This window comes from Numida meleagris, chromosome Z, assembly GCF_002078875.1.
Source record: "Numida meleagris isolate 19003 breed g44 Domestic line chromosome Z, NumMel1.0, whole genome shotgun sequence".
Taxonomy (NCBI): domain Eukaryota; kingdom Metazoa; phylum Chordata; class Aves; order Galliformes; family Numididae; genus Numida; species Numida meleagris.
The window spans coordinates 9,714,887-9,727,116 of NC_034438.1; the positions used below are offsets into that span (position 1 = coordinate 9,714,887).

A 12,230-nucleotide genomic window follows, 5' to 3' on the forward strand; every position below is an offset into this window, starting at 1 on the left:
GCTCTCCAGGACCACTGTGCTTGTTTTTCTCTGTGTAGTCAGTGCTGTTAATATTTTAACAAGGAGCTCCCACATAAATGTTTGCCCCTTGGCCAAGGGCAAAGGGCCAGGATACATTTCCATTTGTTTTCCTATTAAAACAAAAATATTTTCTTATGAACATAACCAGGAGAAGGCCCTACTAACACCAGGCAGTACAGCTGCTTACACTGAGCAGCACTTTGTGTTGGCAGCACTTTTGTTTTGGGAAGGAGGTGAGGAAACAAAGCAAAACAGAGTATTTGATCTGTGCAACCTGACATGCCCAGGAGGTGGGAAGGTGGTGAGAGAAAGCATTCTGTGATGACCAGAGGTATTTTCTTGGGATGGTTTCTCCCCAAGAAGAGGGATATATAAAGGAGACTGCTCTGCTGAGCAGCATGCAAATCCACAGTAACTTCCAGAGAAACGTAAGTCTAATACACAGGCAGAGAAACCTGAAAACCTCCTCTTCCTCCATACTGTGTGCTTTCGTATGTCCTAACTCCTGACCCTGCCAAAGAATGGGTTTATTGCCAAAAGCTTCAGCTGAGGGCCCCCAGCTGATGAGCAGAGGGAGCACAGCCCAGGGCATGGTTTGTCTCACCACACATCAAATCAGGACGAAATCACTACCGCCTACAGGGCATCATTTAAACTAAACCTTGCTCACCATCCCCACACACCAGCCGGAGCACCTGGCAGTGCTCTGAGCACCCCACAGAGTAACAAAGCGTTGCAAAATTCCGCAGATGCTCCAATGACAACCGTGGGTCCCAAAGCAGCTACAGCAAGCTCTGCAGCAGCAGCATCTCACCCACAGCACGGTAGGAAGCAGTGCCCCATAGAAAATGTGAAATTGGAGCACTGCACTTTGATAACAGAGAGTGACTGCACTTGGAGTTTTTCATCCTGATAAGGAAAACTCTGTTGTGGGGATAAGCGCAAAGCAGGTTGTGATGGAAAAGTCATTCAGTTCAAACTCGTGGGGAAGTAGGAGCTCAATAAAAAGTGCACTGAAACATCACTTTTCAAAGTACAGCGTCAAATTTTCAAGGAGCTCTGCTCAGATGCAACAAAGGTCCCCATTCTCCACTCCCATTCCCCCTGTATCTCCTTGCATCCACAGCTCCCAGCAAGAGGCAAAGAAGAAGAGCACTCTCCTGAAGACCTCTGTTCAGAGCTGAATTTGGCTCTGAATACAGCCAGGGACTGCCTATTGCATTTCCAGCACCAGTAAGGACTGTTTTGATAGAGGACTCAACGTTTCATCCAAGTGCACATGCAGCCCAGTGCTGTTATTGACTGCTGCAGGCAAGCAGCACAAAGTGCTTTGTCTATTTTGACACCTGTAATTTGGTTAGAAGCTCAGTATCATGCTTTGTAATCAGCTGCTACCACTTACAGAGAAATGGGACTGTGTTTGGGATGTCCATGCATTGTGCATCTACTGAGAATAGCACTGACCTGTTAGAAGGACCAGGACATTGCCTTCATACTCTCAGCTGTCTTGGAGCACACAGATGTGACATACAGAAGCAGCAAGCCCCCCGGAGAGACCTCTGCTGAAAGGCCCTAACTTAGGTAAGGTCAAAGCTTCGCCTTCAATGCAGACACTTTAAAGCTCATTCTCTATTCTATTGCATGTCTGATTTCTGAAAATCTTTCTCAGCATCTTCAAAAATAAACTGATTTCCCCTGACATTCAGCATGCCATATTTCATGCCAGGGAGGAGTCCGCACAAGTCCCCCAGGACACTGGCTGAGGAGGAGAGACTAAGAAAAGGCCACACAAAGTTACGGCTGTCAAAACATTTATCTGTTCATTTTCTGGAAGCTACTCCAGATTGTGGAGTAAGAAGAAGGCAGGCAGTTATCTGACTGTATTTCCACACATGGCAATGTTTGGCCATTTCTGGAGATGGGGAACGTGGTTGGGTTTCCTCAATGACAAAATGATAATCATATCTCATGTTTATACCACACTGTCAACAGTTGAAATGTATCTTACTTTGCTTTCTTTCCAAAACAGTTGGAATTTGGAAATCTAGTAAGCAGTGATTGTAAAGATTAGATGTACATAATAGCCCTGTCCAAGCACTGCAGCTATGCTTGATGAGGGTCATGATCAAATATTTCAAAGTGAATGATATTCATGGCAAAATAATTCTTTTGCAGTCCTCCCAGGACTTTCTCAATGAATGCCCATTCAGTCATGCTCAAGAAGGGAAGGATTCATCTGTCATCTGCAGGAATATGAACAGCCTCCCTCCAGTGAATGAGTAATTGCCCAAAATGAGAGGATTAGTTCCAAAATACTTGGGAAGTTGTTGCCTGGGGAAAAATAACCCATGTGTTTTGGAGATACAGTTCTACAGACAGAAGATACATAAATACACAGGGTTTTGACTAACCTTTATTCAGTACTTCAATACAGCTCATTTCCCTGCAATTGTATTTGATAGACACTATCTGCTAACTCTTAAGAGAGCAATAATTTTCCCTCAGTCACTAACAACAAAAACACACCACCTACACCATTCCTTTCTAAATAATAATACACTGTTAAGAAAAGACCTTTGATAATTATATTACTGCACAGCGTTTCCCTAAGTGAAAATAAACAAAAAAAAAAAGAAACAAGCTCAGCAATAACCAACTTGTTTCTGCTGTTTTCACGTCAATCAGTTGGAACTTAAATAAGTAATAGTTATCTTATGAAGTCAAACCAGATTTGGCTTCCTAAGCAGAGGGTGACAGATGAGAGGTGCCCTACAAGACACTTCACATTGCTCTTCTACACAGTGCCTGACCCCGTCACTGCTCAGGAGCCAAGGACTGCAGACACAGGACCTGCCCCAGGCAGTGCTGAAAGAGCCCCACACCAGGAGCAGTTTGTTCCTTCCCTGCACAGAGACTGTAGGAGAGAGGCTAGATGAGGTGCAAAGCAATTATTGATTGTGGAAGAAAAAAAGAACTTAATAGTTTGATTCTAAAGTTCAAGTTGACTGAATGCAATATATATATATATATATTACTCTCGGAGTACTTTTAAAGCCAATCTGTCCAAGGCTACCCAGTCAGCTGCAGCTCCCGTCATGTTTTCTGCATCCTCTAGAGAATGACTGCCTCCATAGGATGGTCAGCAGAAGGGACCGTGCACCCATACCTCTCCTCTCCCATTGTCCAGCACACTGGCTTAGCCCTTTGGCACGTGGCAGGATGGAGCTGGATGACCCAAAGACCATGTACATGCTCACATTTATGCTAACGCTGCTCACATTCCCGCTCAACCTCCATGAAAGAAGAAATGCTGTGAGACCCTCCGCATTTTCAGAGCACAAGGTTTTAACTTTGCTGACCACACAAAGCCTATGTGAAGTGTACCACACTGCAAACCGCAGCACTCATACACTTTCATCTCAATCTGGAAGAGTTTTTTCCCATTTGGGGAGTGATTAGGCAGACAAAACTGAGCCAGGACTACTCCAGGTATCTCCATTCAATGTGCGGTCCCGCCCCAGCAGCTTGAGAAACCGCTTGGAAAAGCCTCCACCATATCAGCAATAGAGCAATACTCTAAGATAGCTGCTGCTTTGAAACAGGCTGTCCAAAAAGCAAGCTGATGTTACCTATTACAAACCAATGCAGAGTTGTCTCTGAGGCCCTCAGCAGAGAATCACAGAATCATAGAATTTCTCGGGTTGGAAAAGACCTTCAAGATCATCAAGTCCAACCGCAACCTAACTATACTACCATAACTCTAACAACCCACCGCTAAATCATGTCCCCGAGCACCACATCCAAACAGTTTTTAAACACATTCAGGGATGGTGACTCAACCACCTCCCTGGGGAGCCTGTCCCAGTGCTTAACAACCCTTTCTGTAAAGAAGTTTTTCTTGATATCCAATCTAAACCTCCCCTGGCGCAACTTGAGGCCATTTCCCCTTGTCTTGTCACCTGTCACCAGTGAGAAGAGACCAACCCCGCTCTCGCTGCAATCACCTTTCAGGTATTTGAAGAGAGCAATAAGGTCTCCCCTCGGCCTCCTCTTCCCCAAACTAAACAGCCTCAGTTCCTTCAGTCACTCCTCATAGGGCATATTCTCCAAGCCCTTCACAAGCCTTGTTGCCCTTCTTTGGATCTGCTCCAGCACCTCCAAAACTCCAGAGCATCCTGGAGCAGATCAGAGGAACAAGATGGGACATGGCATTGAGGCTACTAGCCTGCTCCTGGAGAAGTAAAATCAAACTTGCCAAACCCAGAGCATCCTGAAGGTCCCAACCTGTTACCCATCAACAGCACCTTTGTCAAAGAGCAGTTGACTAAGTTAAACATGGATGCTTTAGATGCTGAAAATAAATCATGTTTTTAGTAAGAGATGCCCTAAATTTTGGTCTCAATTGGGTGTGGAAGACTCTAAAATGGGATCATAAGAACAATGATGCTGGCCCATATCACCAAAAAGTAGGAAATCTGTCCTTACAATAGCAAAAAAAATCTCAGCTAGAGAAAAAGGAGCACATGGTTCTCATTAGCAACAGCCACATCTTGCTGGTTTAATAACACAGTTTTCAGAAAGGAACAAACCCCAAATAAAGCCTTGAGGGATAGCATAATAAGAACAGATATCTAAACATTTTGCACTCCATTGGGCATTGTCTCTCTTCTTGCATTAACAAGAAGATAACATTATTGCTGGCCTCTGCAGATGATTCCTTTGCATTTTAGGAAAATAGACATCTGGCAAAGAGGAAGCAGCATACTATACACTTTTTGCCACAAAACCTTTCAAATCTGGGAGTGCGAGTGATCAGCTCGTTTGCAGTTATAGTGCCAATCTTTATACACTCATTGAATTACAGGCTCAAACTTACAGAGGACTGTTATCACATCTGCAAATCCATGGCTGGATTCACCTTACTAGCACTCACAGATGGCGAGGTCAGTGCTTCTATTCTGCCACATGGCAGGACCAGGAGCAACGGCCAGCCCAAATCACTGACACAGGCCCACTTGCAGCACTGCAGGATGTTCACTGCCCATTGGGAGCAAAGGCTGTGCATTTTGCAGGGTTTTCACTTGGAAGCATTGTCAAGGCTGTTGTGGCTTTGCAAGCCTGACAACTGAAGCAGCAGATAAATAACCAATGAGTCTTGTCACTGTCAGTGAGTCTAGCAGCCCACAAAGGGAAAAGCTGGCCCACAATTGATTTTACAGCATGCAGAAATTGAAAGGTAAAAAAGAAAGAATTATCTGTATCATTGCAAGAACCTTCACTTCTGATTTGAACTCCTGAAGGCTGCAGATTTTCTGGGACAGGAGACAGCAAAAGAGAGCAGATGAAATAAAATCAAAGGGAATTTATTGAAATGAAGTTGTTTCAATCTGGAAAACACAAAATTTCATGCTTTGAAAAAAGTCTCAGACAACATTTAGCTGTCAAAAAAGCTTTCCTCCAGTCAAATGATTCAAGAAAAATAAGATGTACCAGCAAAAAAATTTCCAGCGCTGCTGAGTTGTTTTTACTTAAATAAAAAAGTTTTATTCAAACCCAGAAAGAAGCCTGCTTTAGTGAAGACTCTCCGATGCTCACAGTGCACTATTTTTTAACACAACGACCCCTCAAACATTTCCAGTGGATGTGTAAGTAGCAGATGTATTCTAACTAGTGATGTGCTTTTGTTACTTGATTTTTGGAGATCCCTAAGAAGGAGCCCACAGCTCTCCTAGAAGATGGAAAGCAAACGTCAAAACCTCTGCTCTCAGCTTCAAACCAGCACCAACCGTGCCTGCACCACATGCAGCTCCTCAGCCCTTACCTCGCACCGGTGACATCCACGCCGACCATGAGCTGTCCATTCAGGGAGAGGATTTCATCCTTCAGCCGCACCCTCCCGCACTTCCCAGCGGGGCTGTTCTTCTTCAAGTCTGTCACCCAGATGCACCCTACATCGAGCACCGGCCCCTTATGCCCTTTTCTTTTCTTTCCTCCTCGCCGCTTCTCCCCATAGTCCCCCAGTGCAGGGATGTTCCCAAAGCTCAGACCCAGAACCTCTGTTTTCCGCATCTCCTGAGCCAGGTAGACAGTGCAGATCTCCGTATCCGAAGCCCCACAGCTCCCTGCCTGCAGTTTGCTCTCATCCACCGAGAAGTTGAGCTGGATGTACTCACTCAGCTTTTGGACAGCTGCGTGGCACAGCTTCTGCTCGGCCCCCTCAGCCCCCTCCCGCCGGCTGTTCTGTAGCCATTGCCATAGGAGGGGCAGAAAGACCCCCGCGTTGTCCTGTGTGATGGGCATTGCCGTCTCCAGGCATCCCCTCATCGGCTCCCCAGTTCTCGGCTTGGCTGTCTGCAGCAGCCCCCTGTGCCCCCATGGGCCATGCTGGAGCAGGGATGGATGCCCAAAGCAGGCCCCATCTGATCTTACGGGGACAGAGTTTGTGCTCTCTTCGATCACAGGCACGGCCAAGGCGGGACGCTTCTTGCAGACACGCCACAGACTTTGGTGGATGAAGCAGTACAGAGCTTCTCTGTCTGTCTACCCCTCGCCGTCAGGATCTCCGCTCCACCAGGAACGATGTCTCCTTCCCACCACAGTCGCTGTGCCTGCAAGGAGAAAACTGCACAGTTAAGAAGGCCAAGTGCCGCAGCGCCCACCAGCCCCAGCACCCCGCCCGGGGCAGCATCCGCAGCGGCTTCTACGGCCGAAGCCGCTCTCCTGCGATTTACCACTTGAGGGCACCAACTGCTCTTCTCAGCAAGGGAATAAAAGGTCACCTTCAGCGCCTGACCTCTCCGACAAGACAGCCGACCGGCAGTCCTACAGATAACGCAACACAGCCTGCTGCACTGAGGGGACACGGTGTGACGCTGCTCTCACCGTCACCTGAAGCTGGCTGATGCTGAAGGACAGGCAGGGACTGGCTCACAGCCAACTACACCCAGCCTGCAAATAAGACATCTAAGGGACGTGGCCCCCCATTTCCCTGTGACACGAAGAGCGGTGAGGGTAAACTCCCCACTTTACAACACAGCCTGGAGGCAAACCCAGGCACTAGCAAGTAAGAGAGAGAGAAAGGTGTTCTCTAGGATCATGGGAATCTAAGAAACAAGGAAAAACCCTGATGTGAGCACAGTCTGTTGACCGGCTTCTTTTCAAGAGTGATTTTCCACAATGTACGTGGGTCAGTGAGCTGTCTCCTGGCAGGCAGAAGAAAGCAAGAGCCCCAAGCAGGACACAAGTCTCACAGGTGGAGCTGCCATTGTGTCAGACAGAACAGCCCGTAGCAACAGTACACAAGAGCATGAACAATCACAGTAATACAGAATATTCTGAGTTGGAAAGGACCTGTAAGGATCACTGAGCCCAACCCCTGGCTCCACACAGGACCACCCAAATCCAAACCCAATGAATGTTCTCTATATGCCCCTTGAGCTCCAGCAGCTCAGGGCTGTGCCCGCTGCCCTGGGCAGCCTGTTCCACACCTACCACCCTCTGGGCAGACCCTTTCCCTAACCCCCTGCCCTCCCCTTGCACAGCTTCATGCCATTCCCTCAGGCCCTGTCACTGTCACAGAGAGCAGAGCTCAGCGCTGCCCTCCGCTCCCTGTGAGGAGCTGCAGCCGCCATGAGGCCTCCCCTCAGCTCCTCTGCTCTGGGCCCAGCACACCCAGGGCCCCCAGCCTCCCCACACACACCTTGCCCTCCAGAGCCTCACCACCTTTGGAGTACTCCTTTGGACAAATAATAGAGGCAGACTTACAAGATGCTGCAGTCCAAAATTTGGATCCAAAGTTTCTGGGAATAGCTCTAAAAAGCAGGAGTGATGTACAGCCATATATAGACCAGGAAACACAGTTAAGCACTGTGATACATTAGATGCCTACTGCAGCACTGATGAATCTATTGCTTTTAGTACAAGACTTATGTCTTAGTTAAAATCTCTGACTTAATTTAAGGCTGAATGGGTCAGGCTGCCTGATAATAACTGACACTGTGGTAATGGGAGAGCAAAAGCACAAGATACCTACTAGGGAAGTGAAGCAGCAGAAGACAGAGCATCCTCATGCCTTTGGAGCAATATTCTTGTGTAACTGATAGGTCAAATAATCAGTGGGGAAGTGCTCGCAGAGAACGATGTGTTGGGGGTAAGAAGGTGGAAGGAAACTCGTATAGAAGTGACTGTGAAATGATGAAAATCTGCCATACACTAGGGATTGGGAACAGCAAAACAGAAATGCCTGGCTTCTATATATACAGAAAAAAAAAGGCCAAAAAAAAAAACCAAAAAAAACCCTGCTAGGCAAGATTTCATGCAGTGAAGTTTAAAGGAAAAAGAAATCAAGGTGAGCTGTAGTTTCTCAAAGAAACAATATTTTGTGCTCAAAAGGCATGAACACAATAACATTTCAATGCAAAATAAGGATCAGAAGGCTTGGCAGCATCATGAGCTCTACATTTGCCTCAAAGACAAGAAGAAAGACACTAAAAGGTTACCAAGTAGGAATTAAAAAATAGTGTGAACATTCAAGCAGAAATATGAGAAACATCAGGGCACAAAAATGAAATGAAAATTGCAAAAGATTGAAAAAAAAATAGATTTTAGTCTCCTTCTTATGTATATCCATACCAACAGGCAGTATTAAAAAAAAGTTTTGCTCAAACAGAGGGGAAGTTATTGAGAAGTGACAGCAAAAGAGGCAATGTTGGTTTGATTTTGCTTCAGTCCTAGTTACATTCCCCTGCTAGGCACAAGGGGTTGGTACAGTTAGCACTATGACACACTGTCCCTACAGAGGTGTACTGTCCTCTCCCTGTTCCATAGTGAGATCAGCACTGTGTCCCACTCACATATTTCGGACTGCATGGAACAAACCCTCGAGGACCGGCTGAAGCAATCTCAGACAACTCCCCTCCTGCCACCTGTGACCTCCCTTATGGTCACCTGTGACAGCTCAGACAGGTATGGAGCCAAAACTCGGGAAAAAGGCAAACGCAGTGCCCGTCTTGAAGGGCAGAAAGAGTAGCAGCAAAAGGATGCCTTATCAGTCCATTTGGCCTCAATCCTCTACAGAACTCTAAAACAATCAAAGAAACAGTTTGCTTGCCTGTGGAAGATAATAAAAATATGAGCAGCAGCATAGGAGACAGGAAAAAAAAATGCTTATCAAACCAAATTAATTTCTTTTCATAATAGAGAAGTTGTTAGATGTCATTTATCTGGGCTTTATTATAGCTTTTGACATGATCTCAAACAACTTTCCTGTAAATAAACTACAGAAACATGATTAAATGACACCACTACAAAGCCATACCCAGGGAGTAGTTATTAATGGTATGCTGTGAAAACAGAGGGACACTGTGAGTGGAGCTCTGCTGGATCTATATAGTCTCGTTCTGCTCAGCATATTCATTAGTGACCTGGACAATAAAAGACAGTACACTTATTAAATCTGCAGATTACATGAAGCTGGGAGTGACTGCAGACACATTGGAGAACAAGATTAGAATCCAAAATGATCTTGGCAAAAATTTAAAAGAGAAAAGTTCTATGAAAACTGGGCTAAAGTTCAAGAGAAAGCAAGAACTAGTGCAAAATATCAGAAAGGGAAAACTGCACACAGACAAGGTTGAGTAGGCAGCAAATCTTTGGGGAGAGATGCAGTTTATTTTGAATCATATGTGTCAGTGCAGACTGGCTGTTGTAGGGAAAAAATAGTCACCATCCCAAGGTTTGCCTGTGAGGTACCTAAAAATGCCCCAAAACTACAAGGGGGAAAAGAGCAGTCTATTCTCCTTGTCCATAATGGAATAATGAATATGAACGACATCAGGGTGTAATTAGGTTACTGCTTAGATAAATAATGCCAAGGCATCAGACACCACCTCAGGTCACTCCACTGCTCCTGGTCCCTGCAGCAGGTTACACACATGCCAGGAACAAGGAATAGAGATAATTCTGTCTTGGCCTCTGGGACAGATTCAGTCTCTCCTACATTCTTCCCTTTAGCATCACTTTCCACCTTAGTAATAAGCAGCATGAAAGTCCATATAATTGGTAACATCCAGCAAGTTGTAACAACATCCATGTAATTGCTTCAACAACAAACATCGGTATGGCTTGCAGCAGCCACACAGGGTTCAAAGCCATTCCAGTTCCAGTGGTGATCAGACCAGCATCCTTTTTAGTCTAATAATTTAAGGATATTTCCTCTTAGCTGGTTAATTTCGGGTGGATGCACTATGGGTTGCTCTTTGTAAATTGTCCTCTGAGCCAAGGCACTCCCTTGGTGCCTGCAGAACTGGGGACCCCTTGAAAGCAGTTTTAGTTTCAGATTCTCCAAAACCCCTTGGTGAGTACAGAGCATTCAGGAGTATTCTGCATCCCATGCAGAGCTCATCCAGTGGCACTGCTGGAGGACCCTACCCACACACTCCTCCTGAGATGGAGGATGATGAAAACAAGGGTCAGCTCTGCCTCTCCAGAGGTTAGTAGCCTTCAAAACACCATTCCTCCACCTCACTGGAAAAACCACAGGCATCAGTACACCGTGGGTTGCCTGTCTGTGCCCATATATGCAATATCAGACATGATAATCATGCAGATAATTACAGAGTACTTTCAAGGGATTTCATCTTCTCAAACAAAACCTTCTGTTTTGGGGGAAAAAAAATGACAAGTGTAGATAGGAAACCTTCCCAATGAAATATGCAACAGGCCTTGGGAAACTCAGCAAAAACTCAGCCCTGTACTCTGCAAAGTCAGGCTCACTGTTGCACCAAATATCTCTGCTGGTAAGGACAGCAGCTCCAATGCTGGAGGAAGCAAAAAATACAGTAGTGGCAAATTGGTCTTCAAAGGAGAAAATAGTAGATGAAAACAGCAAACTCATCACTAAGATGCAATTGATTTTTGCTCTTGACTTCTGCAGAAATAGAGTATAAGCACACATGAAATTTGTGCCTATTTACAGGAGTTAGCACCACCTTGCTTGCTTGTTGTAGGTTACAGACCTGCCAACCTGTCTCATTGCATCACAGGTAGCATACAATTTACATATAGAAGACTGCCTTTACGCTCCTCCTGGCATTGATAGTCACCTGGAGTAAACCAGGCCAGTGTCAGGATGGCCAGCTCTGTGGGGACCAAGTCCCTTGTGCTGTGGACAGGAGCGCCTCTTTGGGGTTTAACTCTCCATGAAATAAGACTTCGTCTTTCTTGCTTTGAATCCCCCTGGAGCCACCAGTTGCCATTCTCTGGACAGTGATTCAGTCTTACAGTCTACCTGGCCTTCAGTAAGTGTAGTCTTGTGAGGTATTTTTTTGTTTGCATTTTAGATGTTGAGGTAAACTGACCAAGATCTTGCACCTACACTGCTTACAGGCTAAGAACTTCTCAACTGGAAGGGTACAGGGACAGGGGAAATCCTGCTTAATTTTCTGGGTGCAATATGGAAATAATTTCAGTCTGTTCAAATAGCGGGGTCATGATGGTGCTGGGACAGAATGACCGCTCATTTCCAGGAGGACCCTTGAGGGATGACTCCCTCATGAGCTCTCAGTTTAGAAAGACTTCTCATGTTGAATATTGGTTGGAAGGTATGGACTGACTTTGGCTAGAGTGGAGGAGCCTGGTCCCTCCACACCAGCTGCCAGCCACAAGGGACCTGCTGGACATCATCAAATCCAGTCTTCAGCTATCACAGCAACTCTCACCACCCAATAAAGCTAATCAAATCTTAACTTCAAGTAATGAGGTTTTATGCCTCTATTACTTTGCTGGGAAGGTGTCCCACTGCACCATGTAGTTGGAAATAATGTGTAATTCAGCTTCAGTCTATTCATAATCAGTTCATACCCACAGACACGTAGTTTATACAGCTATCTGCTCCTCTTTGTGTTTATCAGCTCTTCTCACCTTCATCTCTGGTGCGTTTTCAGCCTGAAAAATCAGCCTTTATCTACGTTCTTCCACCCACCCAAGACATGCTCACAAGGGTTGAAATACCACCCACATAAATGAACTGGAAATCTAATTCTCTGAGAGGTTTTAGTTCTGACTCGGGAAGTAACATCATTTTTTCTTAAGGTGCACCTTTTGAGGTTCAAGGCACTGAGTTAAACATGGGTGACTGAAGTGAAAGGAGGTTGCTTTTCTTTGGCTTTCTTAGGGAAGGGCAATCTTAAATCATTGCTTATGGAAGAATA

The 12,230-nt window shown here is 45.6% G+C and overlaps 1 protein-coding gene across 4 annotated transcripts in view; it reads right to left on the reverse strand.

Moving 5' to 3' along the window:
* The window catches only part of PDZD2 (PDZ domain containing 2), a 203,151-nt gene that overhangs the window by 133,587 nt on the left and 57,334 nt on the right, over window positions 1-12,230 (reverse strand). For 3 of the 4 annotated variants that reach the window (XM_021380825.1, XM_021380824.1, XM_021380822.1), the window contains exon 2: window positions 5,843-6,629. In XM_021380825.1, coding sequence (XP_021236500.1) covers window positions 5,843-6,345 — 503 coding nt within the window. In that variant the 5' untranslated portion in view covers window positions 6,346-6,629. Of the gene's footprint in view, window positions 1-5,842; window positions 6,630-6,752; window positions 7,500-12,230 lie in introns of those variants that run through there. The other variant, XM_021380823.1, reaches the window with a different exon arrangement.